Below are 18,118 nucleotides of genomic sequence, written 5' to 3' on the forward strand. Positions count from 1 at the left end.
TGAAAATTATTATTAGGAACTTAATAAATAATTTAGAGAAGACACAAAGGCTAGTGTTTGAAAATGTACATAGTTTATTTCAGTGTTGGGAAAACCAGACAACTTCAGAATAAACAAGATAAACACCACAATACTGTAAACATTTATAATACATTTCTTTGGAATCAGACAACATCATTTAGTAATTTAAAAAGGCAGGTAAAGAGCATTTCATATTTCCAAATGAGAGGACTATAGGGATTTTCCATTGAACATGATTGTAGCATTGTCAAGCTTTGTAAATATCATCAAGACCATCAGAATATAAGGCATATCAGACCTTATATAAAAGTAACATTAAACCATTTACATTGTCAAGCAACAACATGTTTTGTTTAAAGTCAACATGTGTAAATTGTCAGACAAAAATAGGAAGTTAAAGAAAAAGGCACACTTTTTGGGGATGAGTCTCTACTCATAACATGTCAAATTGTTCCATTGGCCTCTGCAAAAACCAATCAAATCAGCAAAAAAGTTTCTCTTTGCTATCAGTCACTTTCTCTGATAGTAAATGACCAGCACATTATTACGTTTCAGTGACACTAAATTCATGATTCTTGTTACATTTGGACCATGAAATAATAAATATATGTAAAAGTTTGAAATGTTAAGACTAAACTCTGATAGGAAAGCCCAACAATGTTTAATTACATTGAAATACATGGGCGTATAGCAGTGAACAGGAAAAAACATAATATGTTGCTGAACATTCAGTCAGTGCATCATAAAAGCTACATTAAATGACAAAACATTGGATCTTAAGAGTGCAGAAATGAAAAGGCATAATTATGACAAACAAACAACGAAGGCATCAAGTTTGTTCAAACACTAAAAATCTTATTTGATTTGGCATCACTAGACCTACCAATAGCAGTTTTAATTTAATAGTGGTTAGAATACTGTACTTTAGCCATAGGCTAAAGGTCTAAGATTAGAAATATGAGCACTTTGACCAATGTAAAAAAGTTGGCAGTTTGATGCTTGACTATTGAATACAATGTTTTGAATACCATTTAGGCTGTCAGAAAAATTATAATTAATACTGCAGCCCCATGAAGGAGTAAGATCATTTGACTCTCAAACTGCACAGAATTCCCCCTCGACGGGGTCATACGGGGGTCAGAGGTCAACAAAGATTAAAAAAAGTCACCAGGCACAACACTCAGGGGTCATGTTTCCTCTCCTGCAGGTTCCAGGAAGGGTGTTTGAACTCCACCCTGTGGTGCAAGGCCCACCGGGCATAGATGGCCTTCTCGGTGATGAAGCGATGGCCGCCACGACTTGCGTGCTCGTGCATCCGGTACATGCGGCACTCGTCCATCCGGCTTCCCTCGTAGTAGTGGTAGGGAGCAACACTGTGATCGGCACGGCTTCAGAGAAGCATGAAATAGGTGTGGTTAATTGTCATATACAGCCAATCAATCCCAATAGCTTTCAGTACAATGTGGTGTAACACAAAACAGTGTAATATAAGGCAAGTTGACAGCTAGTTCAGGGTTCCTGTTTATTTTATTCAAATGTAATTAATCTCAAAACAGAATAAATGTGCTATTACACCAGAATATATGTGCTATTAGACAGGTAGTTGCTTCCACATCTTTTTCAAATAACTCACCTGCAGAAGTTATCGTCGATCATCCCATAGACGTGAATACTGTCACACATGTCCATGGCCAGGATCATGGTGAAGAAACCAGTGCTGAGAAAAGCACCTGAATTCATTCTGAAACAGAGAAAACTTACAATAATAAGAATAGCAGCATAGCAATCTTGGTCGTGTTCATTTCGGCACCAAACAGAAGAAAACGGACTGAAAAAGTAATAGTCTACCTGGACTTGACCCTTGTACCCTAATTAACATGACCCCTGAGTGCTTGGCGAGGCCATTATTTACCTGTTTTTCCCTGTCTCGTTCTGAAAAACACTGTCACAGAACTGGATCTTCTCCCGAGTCACCATGTACATTTTGACCTGCGGGTACTTCGTGGCCATCTTCATCAAGGCATTAAAAACACGCCCTTTCCCATCCTGCCTCATGTTCCGCTCAGGACCCCAGAACACGTAGGTGGTGTCCGCAGAGTGCCTGAAGTAATAGCTCTCGTTTTTAATCAGCAGGGGAACACTGGTGTGCGATACGACCCTCAGACTGGTTCTGCTCCCTACGTCCCTCTCATAGCCCAGCGTGGGGGCGTTGTTCATGCGGATCACACACCCCATTTGGTCAATCTCCTCTCTGAGACCTGCCCCCTGCATCTGGCCCGAGCTGGAGACCAAGGCACACTGGCGGCAGTGCATCTTCAGAAACTGGAGGGAGAGAATAGGGCATAAAATCACATGAGGTGAAAATGTATTAATGTGTTTACATCAACATATAGTTTGTGTTTCTTTCTGGCTGAAGGTGTTGGCAAGTGGAACAAGGCATGGGTTGTGTTCATTAGGTACCAAAAAAAAAAGAAAATAGAATGAAACAGCGAGGGACTACCTGGGCTTGACCAATAGAAATGCCAATTTTAATTCTCTGTTGAAAAACACAAAGCAGACCTCTCAAAATCAACAGCTCACCTGATCCCTCCTGCCAGGGGTGATCCTGAGGTATCCTTGGAGACCAATGTCGATCATGCTTTTGGACCCATCTGATCTGGTCATATGGACGTACCATAACAACACTGACAGTGTTACAATAACTAGACAAATCCAGTGGAACCTCTGTGGACATCAGATGAACAGTCTAAAAAACTGTAGTCAGTGTGCATAGGAAGTAAATGTTACTGTAATAATGATGAGGAGTAGGAAACAAGATGTCATGTTTACCTGAGACTTCATATCCATTAGAGACCTCTGGCCCCGCCCCTAACGGATTTCATCACAATTGGTGGGAGATAAGTTGGGTATCTCACCTGTTGAATAAAAACGTCTACTGTTAATTTGACAACTGATGTTTAATCAATAGCACATTTAAAACCAGTGTAGGGGGTTAACTTCAGTGCGCATCGGTCGAAATGACTGACATGATAACTAATCGAACCGCGTTAGCTAGCTAGTTAACGTTAACTATCATGACCAATATTTTGCCATAACATGGTGGCAGCTAATTCAGTGCCAAAAAGGACATCAATTAACAGAAACGTTGACCAAACGAATAACCGACTGTCTGTAATGATTATAATACGTTAACATGGAATAAGAAGATACATGTTAAGCTAACTAACCTAGTATTTTCCTTATTGTGAGTGATGGTGTTACTCATATTATGTTCCGTCAGTGAACAGAACCTGGATAGCTTAGTTCTTGATGGTGTACGTCATATTGGACACATTTTATTACTGGAAAGATATTTCAGTGAATGAAAGATGTAACGAATACAATGCAATAATATAATGATTTAAAAGCATATATCCCCCTCTAAAAGTTAATATTATGGAAAACCTAATTATTTCTATCCTTTATTAGAGTTGACTTGCAGAATTATATATAAAAAGGCAAAATTTATAAGCACAGACGTGGTACAATCATTGACTTGAACGAGTTATAATTAAGAGGCATTACAGTGTTAGGGGCATACTCTTCAAGACATCCCTTTCATCATACTCCCGAGTGACGCAGCGGTATAAAGCACTGCATCTCAGTGCAAGAGGCGACACTACAGTCCCTGGTTCGAATCCAGGCTGTATTACATCCGGCCGTGATTGGGAGGCCCATACAGCGGCGCCCAGCTGCATTGTAAATATGAATTTGTTCTTAACTGACTTTCCTAATTAAATAAATGAGCAGCAGCCACATTATCTTTCTTGGTTGCAGCATAAGCATCACTAACATTTTTAGCATTTTAACCAACGCTAACCTTAACGTAGCAGGTTAGGATAATTAGGTTAATTCTCCTAACCTGCGGAGTAAGTTTTCCTATCCTGCTCCGAAATGTCAATAGCACTCGCCAGCATGCAACTTCCTAAAAAAACGGAAATTAGTTACTTCTGGTTCGTTCAGCCATTCCTATGGGGAAAATGAATGCGAAAAGAATAGGGGTTGGGGATAAACGCCGAAAATAAGGTTAACGCAGGCTTAGGATATCTCATACGCTTTGGTTTTGAGATAATATCAGTCAGTTAGCATGATCTTTATGAATTATGAAGCCTTTCATGTGCTTTAAACAAAACTACATACATGCTTCACAAAAAGCAACGTTAGCTGATGAATATGTCATTACTATTGCTCTCTATTCTGGTTAATTCTGACATAAATTGCCGTTATCCCATCTAGTCAAAACCCACCACCAATACGAACACCAGCACTGGGAACAGTTTATGTCCGTCCATACACTACACTTAAGACAGGAGTAGATACTTATCTCACAAGACCTAAAACAAAAATAGCTTTTTATGCAAAGATCCAATTCTGACAACACAATGGTGTGCACAAAAATAAATAAAAAATCCGTTACCTATGTTAAACATGTGATTACTTTAATGCTATTGATCCATTTTTGGATGAAACGTTTTGACTTTGCACCTAACTTTTGCCATGGAACAAGCAAGAGTCAGGCCCCAATCTTTGATACGATTGGATATCCAATGTACACCCTCCTCCTTTCTCAATTGTGATTGACCACAATAGGAACGCGCCCGCATATACTCAACAGACATTGGTCTTCCATGGTATCAATTACAAATGTGTCCGCCCTGAAGCAAATATCACAGTAGTGTGTGAAATGCGGCGCTGATTGTCCTTCTACAGTTCTTTGGATGCGCAATGTACATTAGTAGCTTTTGGATGTAGTTATTCTATGAATTATTGTGTTAGGTATCTTTTTTTATCCATAAAAGGGTTAGCAATCTCTTGAATAGACGGTTAGACAGCTTTTAGTAGTCCATCGGAGACCGTTGACTGAGTGATCTGACAGCCAGGCCGGATTGAAGCCAGCAGTAGCTGTCAGTGCACGAATCAAAGTTCCTAGCTGGCTAACTAGCATGTCCGGCTAGTGGGGTTGGTCAGCAATCAGGACAGGTTTGTAATATTCCATTCGCAGCCCAAACCGAAGAGACCTTATTGATGTTACAAAGGTTATTGTCAAATATGATAACCCTTGAAAGTTGTGAACCTGCAGGGACGGCTTTTCAGCTAGCATGATGCTAATGCTACTTTGGCGCTAGGCTGTGAGGGTCTCTCTTTGAGTTAATATTTGGTCAAAGTAAAAAATAACGTTAAACATGTTTAACTTCTAGAGTAAGTCTACTCCTATTTAGTTGGTCGTGCTTCTTTGACGCTATGCTGGCTAGTAACTACAGTTAGCTAGCTAAGAGTGTAACTGCAACTGTCGTGGTGGCCTGTACAATGCCTGTGTGTCTACTTCACTCTGTTCTCGATGCTGTTGGGGTGTTACATTATATAGCCTGAGACGATGTTATGTCACAGTTAATTTCAGTTCATTACATATTTGTGAAGTAGTCAGATTTAGCTATCACTGATCGATATCACTTCATTGTAGCAATGATGACTACAATTCACATTCCCCTTAGGTTTGAACGGAGAGACGGGTCACCAAAACCAGTGTGGGCAGGACTCCGGTACACTGGTTGCGGCTACAGTCTGAAGCTGGACCAGAGGGACCCACCCAGACTCAGAAGTGGCTGACCTCAGCCCAATTACAACCAGGACCAGGCACTGTGCTGGCTGGCTGGCTGGCTGGCTGGTCTCAGAACAGAGAAGGAAGCCCCTTAGGAGGTTGATGTAAAGGGGGTTGTTGGAGGCTCTGTGGGCATTCTACTGAAATGTCAATCAGAAGAGCAGAAGGGATGTCCATCGCCCAGGCCTTGGCCATGACTGTGGCCGAGATCCCCGTGTTTCTCTACTCCACCTTTGGTCAGGTAAACAACGTTCCCCAAGAAGAGACTTTCTAGTACACTATTGAATATGTTTGTAAGAATCTGCTCCTAAAACACTGCAAAGAATGTTGCCCCCCAAAAAAGCATAAGTTTGTTCTTTATTAGCAAGTAACTTATTTGCAATCCCCCCATATTTGACACACAGAAGATACATGTTTGATACATAAGCATGTCTGCGTCAAGTTGTTTTAGCTTGTTGTGACCACTCACCCCATCTCTTTTCCCGTCAGTCCATATTCTCTCAGCTGAAGCTTTCTCCCAGTCTGAAGAAGGTGCTGTTCGCCACAGCTCTGGGGAGCGTAGCCCTGGCCCTCACCGCCCACCACATGAAGAGACGCGGTAGGAAACGGAAACAGGCAACAGCTGCGAAAGATGAGCAGAAGCAGGTGGGAATACCAGAGGCGTTGATCCGGTCAGGGAGACCGTCATCTCTGAGGAGAGGTGAGTTTCACTTCAATGTGATTACTGGTGGTTTCAATCAGGCTGTGGAATTTGCTCATACTTTTGTTGATGTGTTTGTTGGTTGGCTGATTGACCTCAAGGAAGTTAAATGGATTAAGTCAAGTAAGTTGTCTCATTGACACGCTGGTGTTTCCGTAAGGCTGTGTGGATACTGTATGTGAAAGCTGTTTCAGCATGATCACGGTTAGAATACCAGTTATTAATGTGATCAAAATGCCTTTTTGATAGAAGTGTTAGCTAACAGCCTCGTTTCCGTCCCAGGTGGTCCGTTTCCCGGGCGACAGATGATGAGCCCCAGCACACGGAGCAACGAAACCATGAGCGGCATCTCTTCACTGGCTCCCAGCAAACACTCAAGCTCCTCCCACAGCATAGCTTCTGTACGTTTGACTCTCCTTACTTTCTATCACTCAAATAAAACACATTTTTCATATGCGCCGACTATAACTGGTGTAGACTTTAGTGAAATGCTTTCTTACGAGCCCTTCCCAACGATGCACAGTTTAAAAATACAAATTAAAAAATAGTAACACAAGGAATAAAATAAAATGCACGAGTGGAGCTATATACAGTAAGTACCAGATCAATGTGGTGCCTTACACAGTACATTCGGGAAAGCATTCAGACCCCTTTTCCACATTTTGTTATGTTACAGCCTTACTCTAAAATTATTAAATGGTTTTTTCCCCTCAATCTACACACAATACCCCATAATGACAAAGCAAAAACTGGTTGAAAAAACTGAACACATTTTACATAAGTATTCAGACCCTTTACTCAGGACTTTGTTGAAGCACCTTTGGCAGTGATGACAGCATCGAGAGGTATTGGGTATGACGCTACAAGCTTTGCACACCTGTATTTGGGGGGTTCTTCCACTCTTCTCTGCAGATCCTCTCAAGCTCTGTCAGGTTTGATGGGGAATGTCGCTCCACAGCTATTTTCAGGTCTCTCCTGATGTTGGATCGGGTTCAAGTCCGGGCTCTGGCTGGGCATTCAGAGACTGATCCCGAAGCCACTCCTGCGTTGTCTTGCCAGTGTGCTTAGGGTCGTTGTCCTGTTGGAAGGTGAACCTTTGCCTCCAGTCTGAGGTCCTGAGCGTTCCGAAGCAAGTTTTCATCATGGATCTTTGCTCCATTAATCTTTGCCTCGATCCTGACTAGTCTCCCAGTCCCTGCTGGTGGCAAAACACCCCCACAGCATGATGCTGCCACCACCATGCTTCACCATAGAGATGGGGCCAGGTTACCTCCAGATGTGATGCTTGGCATTCAGGCCAAATAGTTTAATTTTGGTTTCATCAGACCAGACTAACTTGTTTCTCATGGTCTTGGGAGTCTTTAGGTGCCTTTTTTGTCATGTGCCTTTTACTGAGGAGTGGCTTCCGTTTGGCCACTCTACCATGAAGGCCTGATTGGTGGAGTGCTGCATAGATGTTGTCCTTCTGGAAGGTTCTCCATCTCCACAGAGGAACTCCTGAGCTCTGTCAGATTGACCCTCGAGTTCTTGGTCACCTCCCTGACCAAGGCCCTTCTCCCCCGATTGCTCAGTTTGGCCTGGCAGCCAGCTCTAGGAAGAGTCTTGGTGGTTCCAAACTTCTTCCATTTAAGAATGATGGAGGCCACTGTGTTCTTGGGGACCTTCAATGCTGCAGACATTTTTTTGGTACCCTTCCCCAGATCTGTGCCTTGACATAATCCTGTCTCGGCGCTCTACGGACAATTCCTTCGACCTCATGGCTTGGTTTTTGCTCTGACATGCACTGTCAACTGTGGGACCTTATATAGACAGGTGTGTGCCTTTCCAAATCATGTCCAATCAATTGAATCTACCACAGGTGGACTCCAATCAAGTTGTAGAAACATCTCAAGGATGATCAATGGAAACAGGATGCACCTGCTTTCAATTTCAAGTTTCATAGCAAAAGGTCCAAATATTTTTATATATATATATATATATATATTTTTTTTTTCTAAACCTGTTTTCGCTTTGTCGTTATGGGGTATTGTGTGTAGATTGCTGAGATTTTTAATTAATTTTAGAATAAGGATGTAACATAACAAAATGTGGAAAAAGTCAAGGCGTCTGAATACTTTCCAAAGGAGTACCAGATCAGTGTGCAGAGGTATGAGGTATTTTAGGTAGATATGTACATGAAGGCATGGTAACGTGACTAGGCATCTGGATAGAACATAATTTGAGTAAAATAAAGAACAGACTCGGCAAATTGTGTAAAAGTGTGTGTGTATAAGTATGTGTGAGAGTGTCAATGAAGTGTGTGTGTGGGGTCAGTGTAGATAGCCCGGGTAACCATTGTTAATGGACTATTTAGCAATCTTATGTCTAAGAAGATTTATGCATTGAGGGTAGAAGCTGTCTCGGAGCCTGTTGGTCCGAGAGTCGATGATCTGGTGCCAGATGATAGAGTGAACAGTCTATGGCTTGGGTGGCTGTTGTCTTTGGCAATTTTTCGGGTCTTTCTCCGCCTGATATAGAGGTCCTGGATGGCAGGGAGCTCAGCCCCAGTGATGTGGATGGGGGCGTACTCTCCCCTTTCTCCTATAGTCCACGATCAGCTTCTTGTTGTTACTGAGGTTGAGGGAGAGGTTGTTGTCCTGGCACCACACTGCTAAGTCTCTGACCACCTCCCTGTAAGCTGTCTTCTCAGTGGTCAGGTCTACCACCGTTGTGTCGTCTGCAAACTTAATGATGGTGTTGGAGTCGTTCGTGGCCACGCAGCCGTGGGTGAACAGGGAGTACAGGAGGGGACTATGTACACACCCCTAAGGGGCCCCTGTGTTGAAGGTTCACGTGGCGGATGTCTTGTTGCCTACACTCACACCCTGGGGCCGGCCTCTCAGGAAGTTGCAGAGGAAGGTGTTCAGTCCCAGGGTCCCTAGCTTGGTGAGGAACTTGGAAGGAACTACGGTGTTGAACGCTGAGCTATTGTCTTTGAAGAGCATTTTAACATAGTTCATTCTGATTTGACTCTTCTTCTTCAGTGGATCCTTTACCTCACTTAACTCTTTTTAGACCCTTGTGGTCCATGGCCCCTCAAGATTTAAATTTGTTGTTGTCTTTTTGTTGTCACAGATGCGAGTCCCGACTTCTCCGAACCAGTCGGCCAATCCGTCGACTCCCTGGGAGGTAGAGCCTGTGGAGGAGGAGTCGGGAGCCATGGGGGACGCAAACGCAGAGAACCTGTACATCATTGGTAATAATACCCCTTCATGGATTCCCTCAAAGATTCAGCGAAGGGGACTGTCCATAGCAAACTGAGACAGTGTTTTGTGCGCTTTTACATTTTTTTGTCATTTAGCAGAAGCTCTTATCGAGAACGACTTACAGGAGAAAATAGGGTTAAGTACTTTGCTCAAGGGCAGATTGTTCACCTTGTCGGCTCATGGATTCGAACCAGAAACTTTTCAGTTAATGGCCCAACACTCTAAACGCTAATGTAGGCTACCCGCCCACCAATGGGGAAAAGTATTTCCCAAAGTGGAATTTATTATTTGACATTCAAAATAACTGTTTGGCTCAATGAAAGGGGCTATTTGGACCCTTGGTAGAGGAAGAATAGAAGTGGGACATTGATATAGAGGGTTACATCTGACTATGCTGTATTTCCTGCACTGTTAGTTTTTCCATTAAAACCTGGACAAAGACATCTCTGTAATTCAGCTAGACTAAGTTATCTTTCCTCGACAACCAAACACCTGGGTGGCCTCCCAGCACGTAGATCCTGTCATTTTACGATGCATCATAATACTAAGGACTGACATGAAGCTGTGGTTGTGTTCCATTCTCCCTACTGTATTTTCCCCTTATGTGCAAAAGCTCTCTCCCGCTCATGCATGTAAAGAAACACTGGATTGATTTAAGCATCGGTTTTACAAGTGCATTGCACACTCTGGTGGAAAGGGTAAGGAATAGGAACAGACCCTAAGGTCCCCCTCCCCTAGCAGGAATGCCGTTCTTCCTGATTAATTCGTAATTCCTGCTTTTCTGGCATTTATCATTCATATATTATTGAAACTGACCTATCCCTTAGCCAAAATCCCAGATTTTCTATGTTGTCCTGATCACATCTCTCCCCTCCCCCAGGCATGGAGCTGTTTGAGGAGGCCCTTCAGAAGTGGGAGCAGGCCCTGAACATCCGGCACCGCACCCACTCCAATGCCTCCAAAGCCAGTACCAGCCTAGCCCTGGAGGGGGCAGTGGCCTGCCCCAACCTGCCCACGGTATGCCACAGAACTATCGCACTCCCAACGGTACGGTACACTTTTATTTCTCCTTTATTTAACCAGGTGAGTCCCATTGAGATATGCAACTCATTCTCAACTGAGCCCTGGTCAAGAGCTAGCAGCACTCTCACAAATCCACCTAACATTACATTAAAAATCGGAGGGCGGGCTCATTGTAATTGCTAGAGTGGATTTGAATGAGCCCATTGGATTTCTTCCTCCACCAGCCTCTATTTCCTTAAAGATTCAGAGAAAGGATGGGCAACTCCAGCCCTGGAGGGCCACTGGGATTTTGAATTAATCAACTAATGTAGGGATTTTTGTTTGTTTTCATGGATTCAGTCTGAGTCGCGTAACAAGGTCTTTGCCGAGAAGCTGGAGACCCTCCTGCACAGGGCCTACCACCTACAGGAGGACTTTGGCGCTACCATTCCCCCAGATAGCCTGCTAGCAGACTTTGGTAATTAACATGCTACGATAGCGCAAATCTGTTGATTTTTGTTGTTGTTATTAGCATGCAGCTAGTGCAAATATGTTGACAGTAGCTTTAGCATTCATCCATAATGGGTAATTTGGCTTACATAGTCCTTGTGTTGTGGCTCAGACTGTTTGCTTTGTCGTCCTGTCAGAGAGTGAGGGAACACTCATCCTGCCAAACTTGGAGAGTAGAATGCGTGAAGACGACGCCACTACTATCACTTCTGACGATTCCTTCTTCTCAGCGGCAGAAGTTAGTTTCTTTCTTTCTCTCTCTCTCATTGACTCACCCTATCACGCATGTATTCTCTCTCCCTCACACACAGTCTCTCTCATATGACTATCATGTATCCTATGTTATGAACTTGTGTTGAGGATTGTGCCTCTCACTCTTTACTCTGCAGCTGTTTGACAACCTATCTCTGGAGGTGTGTCAACCTCTGAGGCCTGCTGCTCTTTACGACGAGGCTGTGTCACTGGTCCAGGACGGCAGCGTGCCCTGTCGAGAGCTCCGGTAAGAACTAGCTAAGTACTGGACCTGGGTTAAAATAGTAGTAGTATTTTTTTGAGCGCTTGATTGAGTGCCAGATCGGAGAGGTTTGGGGTTTGTACTTTTTGGACTATTCCATAGATTCCATTGCGCCAGCGAAGATCAATCAATCGTAGCTCTAAGTATTTGGAAGGAAACAAATACTACTATTTGTTTAGTGTTACTCACGACAATATTTCCGTTAAAATGAACTGATAACTATTCACATTTCTGATTTCCATCTTTTTCCCCCTTTCCGTCCCTCAGAACTGAGCTGCTAGAATGCTACGGTGACCAAGACTTCCTAGCCAAGCTCCACTGTGTGAGACAAGCCTTCCAGGTCTGAAATCCTTACTGAAGATGACTTATTGGTACAGTTGAAGTCGGAAGTTTACATACACCTTAGCCAAATGCATTTCAACTCAGTTTTTCACAATTCTTGACATTTAATCCGAGTAACAATTCCCTGTCTTAGGTCAGTTAGGATCACCACTTTATTTTAAGAATGTGAAATGCCAGAATAATAGTAGAGAGAATGATTTATTTCTTTCATCACATTTCCAGTGGGTCAGAAGTTTACATACACAAATATTATTTGGTAGCATTGCCTTTAAATTGTTTTGGGTAGCCTTCCACAAGCTTCCCACAATAAGTTGGGTGAATTTTGGCCCATTCCTCCTGACAGAGCTGGTGTAACTGAGTCTGGTTTGTAGGCCTCCTAGCTCGCACATGCTTTTTCAGTTCTGCCCACAAATGTTCTATGGGATTGAGGTCAGGGCTTTGTGATGGCCACTCCAATACCTTGACTTTGTTGTCCTTAAGCCATTTTGCCACAACTTTGGAAGTATGCTTGGGGTCATTGTCCATTTGGAAGACCCATTTGTGACCAAGCTTTAACTTCCTGACTGATGTCTTGAGATGTTGCTTCAATATATCCACATAATTTTGCTTCCTCATGATGCCATCTGTTTTGTGAAGTGCCCCAGTCCCTCCTGCAGCAAAGCACCCCCACAACCTGATGCTGCCACCCCCGTGCTTCACGGTTGGGATGGTATTCTTCGGCTTGCAAGTCTCCCCCTTTTTCCTCCAAACATAACGATGGTCATTATGGCCAAACAGTTCTGTTTTTGTTTCATCAGACCAGAGGACATTTCTCCAAAAAGTACGATCTTTGTCCCCATGTGCAGTTGCAAACCGTAGTCTGGCTTTTTTATGGCGGTTTTGGAGCAGTGGCTTCTTCCTTGCTGAGCGGCCTTTCAGGTTATGTTGATATAGAACTCGTTTTACTGTGGATATAGACACTTTTGTACCTGTTTCTTCCGGCTTCTTCACAAGGTCCTTTGCTGTTGTTCTGGGATTGATTTGCACTTTTCGCACCAAAGTATGTTCATCTCTAGGAGACAGAACGTGTCTCCTTCCTGAGCGGTATGAATGCTGAGTGGTCCCATGGTGTTTATACTTGCGTACTATTGTTTGCACAGATGAACGTGGTACCTTCAGGTGTTTGGAAATTGCTCCCAAGGATGAACCAGACTTGTGGAGGTCTACAATTGTTTTTCTGAGGTCTTGGCTGATTTCTTTAGATTTTCCCATGATGTCAAGCAAAGAGTCACTGAGTTTGAAGGTAGGCCTTGAAATGCATCCACAGGTGCACCTCCAATTGACTAAAATGATGTCAATTAGCCTATGAGAAGCTTCTAAAGCCATGACATTTTCTGGAATTTTCCAAGCTGTTTAAATGCACACTCAACTTAGTGTATGTAAACTTCTGACCCACTGGAATTGTGATACAGTGAAATAATGTCTGTAAACAATTGTTGGAAAAATTACTTGTCATGCACAAAGTTGATGTCCTAACCAACTTTCCAAAACTATAGTTTGTTAATAAGAAATTTGTGCAGTGGTTGAAAAACGAGTTTTAATGACCCCAACCTAAGTGTATGTAAACTTCTGACTTCAACTGTATATGGATAATGTCTCTATGGATTTGATGTGACTAAGATGGCTCATTTTTGCTGAAGTCCACAGTGGTCAGTGGTTGTTGTTGTTTTGACAGGTTTTGTTGCTGGACGAAACTCACCGGACGTTCTTCATGGAGACCGGCAAGCAGATGATCACAGGACTCATGACCAAGGCAAACAAGGTGGCAACACTAACCCAGACAATACAATGTACATTTATTGTCCATTGACACGGAAATGTAGTTTTTTTTTTGCTGTAAGTTCTTTCATTCCCACCATACACTGGACAGACTGTACACTGGACAGACGGCTCCTCACCAACACTCTTCTCTATGAACATGTTACTTTGTAATGAACTACTCTGATTGGCTTTTTTATTGAGTTGGTTGTGTTCCTGTTTCACCTGTAGAGCCCCAAAGCCTTCCTGGAAACCTATGAGGACATGCTTCTCTACACCCAGAGAGAGGAGACCTGGCCAGTCAGCAGGATGGAACTGGAGGGGCGAGGGGTGAGGCACTGTTTTCCTGTTTTCCTGTTTTTCTTTTCAAACATGAATGAAAGTGTTTGTAGAGATTCTGGTGACTCTTAAGGTATTGTAGGAAGAATCAGTGTCTATAAATCACTCTGGATAGACTGACTATAGTGCCTGACAACTCATGAACTCTCACATTTTACATGTGGCTTGAAGCTGGGCCATATTCATTGCAAACCAAACAGACTGATACAGGTAGACTACCATTTATTTCTTCTACCAGTAAGAATAACACTTGTTTTTCTATGGTGTGCCTTAATGAATATATGACCTAGTTGTGTTTTAAAGCCCTTGACCTCGTATGATCCATGACCTTTACCAGGTGGTGGTTATGAACTTCTTTGACATCGTGCTGGACTTCATCCTGATGGATGCCTTTGATGACCTGGAGAGCCCGCCCTCGTCCGTTGTGGCCGTGCTCAGGAACCGTTGGCTCTCTGACAGCTTCAAGGAGACGGTGAGACAGACGGACACCCACAATTCTATAGTCAACATGATCTAGTGACACTAGCTGTTACAACTGCAATACAAACACAACAAGCATTACACAGCATAAATATAACTACACAGGCAGACATGGAAAACAGGGTCTATTGCATTCACTGCAACTATACCATTGGTTAAAATGTAATAAACCATACTTTGTGTTTCTCAGGCCCTGGCTACTGCGTGCTGGTCCGTTCTGAAGGCCAAGCGGCGTCTGTTGATGGTTCCAGACGGCTTCATCTCCCACTTCTACGCCATATCAGAACAGGTCAGCCCCGTCCTGGCCTTTGGCTTCCTGGGGCCGCGACAGCACCTCAGTGAGGTGTGTACCATCTTCAAGGTGAGAGATTTAATCCTAACTTTTTGTCTCCAATTTACTACTAGCAGTATTTAGAGGTCACATGTCACCACTTTTTTTTAATTTTCTACTAATTTACTTTTTTTCATGTGTCTGTCTGCGTCCTTCCATCTGTCTGTCCTTTTTACCTTACATCACCAGTTTAATCACGCTGATCTCTACGATGCCTTAATCTCTCAAGTATCATAATCCCTGTAGACAGTCTACCGAGTGACCTACCCAGTCTACCTAAATTCAACAGAGATTTTCAGGAGGGAAATTAATGTGGAAAACGAAGTTAGATTTTTCTTAGAAATAAATCTGCAAAATGACATCTCTTATGAGGACATTCCTCACCAATGTACTGAACTCTGTATTGGCTTATTTCTCCTTTTCTCTTCTCCTTCCCCAGCAACAAATAGTGCAGTACCTGAAAGACATGTTTGATCATGACAAGGTGCGCTTCACCTCGGCCCAGTCGTTAGCCGAGGACATCGTGAGCCTGTCCCACCGCCGCAGTGACATCCTGCTGGGCTACCTGGGCATTGACAGCCTGCTGGAGCCCAATGGAGCTCTACCCCAAGGGGAGACAGAACCGGGCCCCAGCCCCTCCAACCACCACTGAGACATGGGTAGTGTTCATTAGGGATGTTATGAAATGGGGAGGTACTACATGAATTTGTCCAATAAGAACATTGATTTTCAGTTAAAGTGGTTTGCTACTGTGTGGCATAATGAATATGGCCCTGTATCTGACTTAGCTGGGCTGGAATGGACTGGGTTGGCCAAAGCCGGACTTAACAGGCAAGATTTAGGAGGGTTGTTATTCACATGCTTGAACTGCAGCATCACCCAGTCAGTCTGTGGTACTACACCCTAAACATAACAGCCACCAATCGAACAGAACCCGACTTGTATTGGACCTTAGTGAAAGAGGGATGTTTTTGTTCTAGCTCTCCCCTTACATTTTATCATCTGAGTTGAATCTGGAGTTGTATATCAGTCAATACTAGTAATCCCTTTTTCCCAATGTGTGATGAACCAACAACCAACCGGCAAGAAAATGTTTGTGTCTATGTAATGGATGTACTGTAAGTGTGTGTTCTGAGGCAGTGGATCCGAACCGATCCCCTCTTTATTATCCCGACACCCTTGGCCAATTTGAAGGCGTGCCCTGAGACGTGATGTCATAGTCTGCTGCAGGACTTGTTGCTTCCGTCTCCTCTATCCATTGATTGATCATCCATTTCATTTATCGTATTTATTCCAATAGTGTTAGGTGCCATATTGATTAAAAAAAGCACCTATTCATTCTAGAGAATGTGTAATACAAATGTCTAATACTGTACGTAAGGTCAGGCAGGGCATTGGACAGTCATTAACTTGTATGTACAGAAAAAGTGCACTGATATTCCTATCTTGTCCTCATACTTAAAATGGTCAGTATCGAGGTACTGTGGGGGTAAAAAAAGATGCCAAGCAGGGGGATACCACCCCAGAAATCCTAATAATATACTGTAGCATATACCTCGGTGACAAACTGACATGTGACAATGCTGGCTGAATTTAGGTTACGCTTGGAGAACAGGAAATACACTACCGTTCAAAAGTTTGGGGTCACTTAGTAATGTCCTTGTTTTTGAAAGACAAGCACTTTTTTTTGTTTCCATTAAAATAACATCAAATTGATCAGAAATACAGTGTAGACGTTAATGTTGTAAATAACTATTGTAGCTGGAAACGGCTGGTTTTTAATGGAATATCTACATAGGCGTACAGAGGCCCATTATCAGCAACCATCACTCCTGTGTTCCAATGGCAACCCTTTTGCAATTATGTTTGCACAGCTGAAAACTGTTCTGATTAAAGAAGCAATTAAACTGGCCTTCTTTAGACTAGTTGAATATCTGGAGCATCAAATCAAATGTATTTATATAGCCCTTCGTACATCAGCTGAAATCTCAAAGTGCTGTACAGAAACCCAGCCTAAAACCCCAAACAGCAAGCAATGCATGTGAAAGAAGCACAGTGGGTTCGAATACAGGCTCAACAGGGAAGAGGCGACTCCGTGATGCTAGCCTTCTAGGCAGAGTTCCTCTGTCCGTGTCTGTTCTTTTGCCCATCTTAATCTTTTCTTTTTATTGGCCAGTCTGAAATATGGCTTTTTCTTTGCCACTCTGCCTAGAAGGCCAGCATTCCGGCGTTGCCTCTTCACTGTTGACTTTGAGACTGGTGTTTTGCGGGTACTATTTAATGAAGCTGCCAGTTGAGGACTTGTCTCTTTCTCAAACTTGACACACTAATGTACTTGTCCTCTTGCTCAGTTGTGCACCGGGGCCTCCCACTCCTCTTTCTATTCTGGTTAGTGTCAGTTTGCGCTGTTCTGTGAAGGGAGTAGTACACAGCGTTCTCTGAGATCTTCAGTTTCTTGGCAATTTCTCGCATGAAATAGCCTTTGTTTCTCAGAACAAGAATAGGCTGACGAGTTTCAGAAGAAAGTTCTTTGTTTCTGGCCATTTTGAGCCTGTAATCGAACCCACAAATACTGATGCTCCAGATACTCAACTAGTCTAAAGAAGGCCAGTTTTATTGCTTCTTTAATCAGGACAAGTTTTCAACTGTGCTAACATAATTGCTAAAGGGTTTTCTAATGATCAATTAGCCTTTTAAAATTATAAACTTGGATTGCCATTGAAACACAGGAGTGATGGTTGCTGATAAAGAGGTCTCCCTGTGGCTCAGTTGGTAGAGCATGGTGTTTGCAACGCCAGAGTTGTGGGTTCGATTCCCACGGGGGGCCTGTGCAGAAAAAAAAAATGTATGAAATGAATTGAAATGTATGCATTCACTACTGTAAGTCGCTCTGGATAAGAGCATCTGCTAAATGACTAAAATGTAAAATGTAAATAATGGGCCTCTGTACGCCTATGTAGATATTCCATTAAAAATCATGTTTTACAGCTACAATAGTCATTTACAACATTAACAATGTCTACACTGTATTTCTTATCAATGTTAATGGACAACATTTTTTGCTTTTCTTTCAAAAATAAGGAAATTTCTAAGTGACCCCAAACTTTTGAATGGTGGTGTGGGATATCATGAACTGCTTTGTCAGTTCTGATGATTGTTGTGGAGTTGGGTGTGTCTGCATGAGTGTGAGTGTATGATA

The 18,118-nt window shown here is 42.9% G+C and overlaps 2 protein-coding genes across 4 annotated transcripts; one reads left to right on the forward strand and one right to left on the reverse strand.

Moving 5' to 3' along the window:
- Positions 1-53: 53 nt before the first annotated feature.
- Positions 54-3,329, reverse strand: st6galnac4 (ST6 (alpha-N-acetyl-neuraminyl-2,3-beta-galactosyl-1,3)-N-acetylgalactosaminide alpha-2,6-sialyltransferase 4). Of its 2 annotated transcripts, XM_029710059.1 has the most exons (6): positions 3,249-3,329; positions 2,851-2,936; positions 2,602-2,745; positions 1,934-2,343; positions 1,655-1,762; positions 54-1,409 (listed from the first exon to the last, which is right to left on the reverse strand). In XM_029710059.1, exons 2-6 carry the CDS (start codon positions 2,866-2,868, stop codon positions 1,202-1,204), a joined length of 888 nt encoding a protein of 295 aa, XP_029565919.1. In that variant the 5' UTR covers positions 2,869-2,936; positions 3,249-3,329; the 3' UTR covers positions 54-1,201. The 2 variants fall into 2 exon arrangements, with proteins under 2 accessions (XP_029565919.1, XP_029565920.1); XM_029710060.1 differs by lacking the exon at positions 3,249-3,329 and having other exon boundaries at positions 2,602-2,677.
- Positions 3,330-4,711: 1,382 nt separating this feature from the next.
- miga2 (mitoguardin 2) lies at positions 4,712-16,262 on the forward strand. Of its 2 annotated transcripts, none has more exons than XM_029710061.1 (15): positions 4,712-5,040; positions 5,553-5,900; positions 6,149-6,359; positions 6,642-6,760; positions 9,474-9,594; positions 10,485-10,651; positions 10,967-11,084; positions 11,254-11,354; positions 11,506-11,615; positions 11,898-11,970; positions 13,687-13,773; positions 14,001-14,099; positions 14,446-14,580; positions 14,779-14,949; positions 15,359-16,262. In XM_029710061.1, exons 2-15 carry the CDS (start codon positions 5,805-5,807, stop codon positions 15,569-15,571), a joined length of 1,821 nt encoding a protein of 606 aa, XP_029565921.1. In that variant the 5' UTR covers positions 4,712-5,040; positions 5,553-5,804; the 3' UTR covers positions 15,572-16,262. The 2 variants fall into 2 exon arrangements, with proteins under 2 accessions (XP_029565921.1, XP_029565922.1); XM_029710062.1 differs by having other exon boundaries at positions 10,485-10,621.
- The last annotated feature ends 1,856 nt before the right edge of the window (positions 16,263-18,118 follow it).

The sequence above is a fragment of the Salmo trutta genome, chromosome 23, assembly GCF_901001165.1.
Source record: "Salmo trutta chromosome 23, fSalTru1.1, whole genome shotgun sequence".
NCBI classification, from domain to species: Eukaryota; Metazoa; Chordata; class Actinopteri; order Salmoniformes; family Salmonidae; genus Salmo; species Salmo trutta.

Coding starts and splice junctions, on each gene's coding strand:
- st6galnac4 (XM_029710059.1), bottom strand. Junction 2,344..2,601: donor CCCCTGGCAGGAGGGATCAG/GTGAGCTGTTGA, acceptor CTCTCCCTCCAG/TTTCTGAAGATGCACTGCCG. Junction 1,763..1,933: donor AACGAGACAGGGAAAAACAG/GTAAATAATGGC, acceptor TCTCTGTTTCAG/AATGAATTCAGGTGCTTTTC.
- miga2 (XM_029710061.1), top strand. CDS start 5,805: ATGTCAATCAGAAGAGCAGAAGGGATGTCCATCGCCCAGGCCTTGGCC. Junction 11,616..11,897: donor GTGCCCTGTCGAGAGCTCCG/GTAAGAACTAGC, acceptor TCCGTCCCTCAG/AACTGAGCTGCTAGAATGCT. Junction 11,971..13,686: donor GTGTGAGACAAGCCTTCCAG/GTCTGAAATCCT, acceptor TTGTTTTGACAG/GTTTTGTTGCTGGACGAAAC.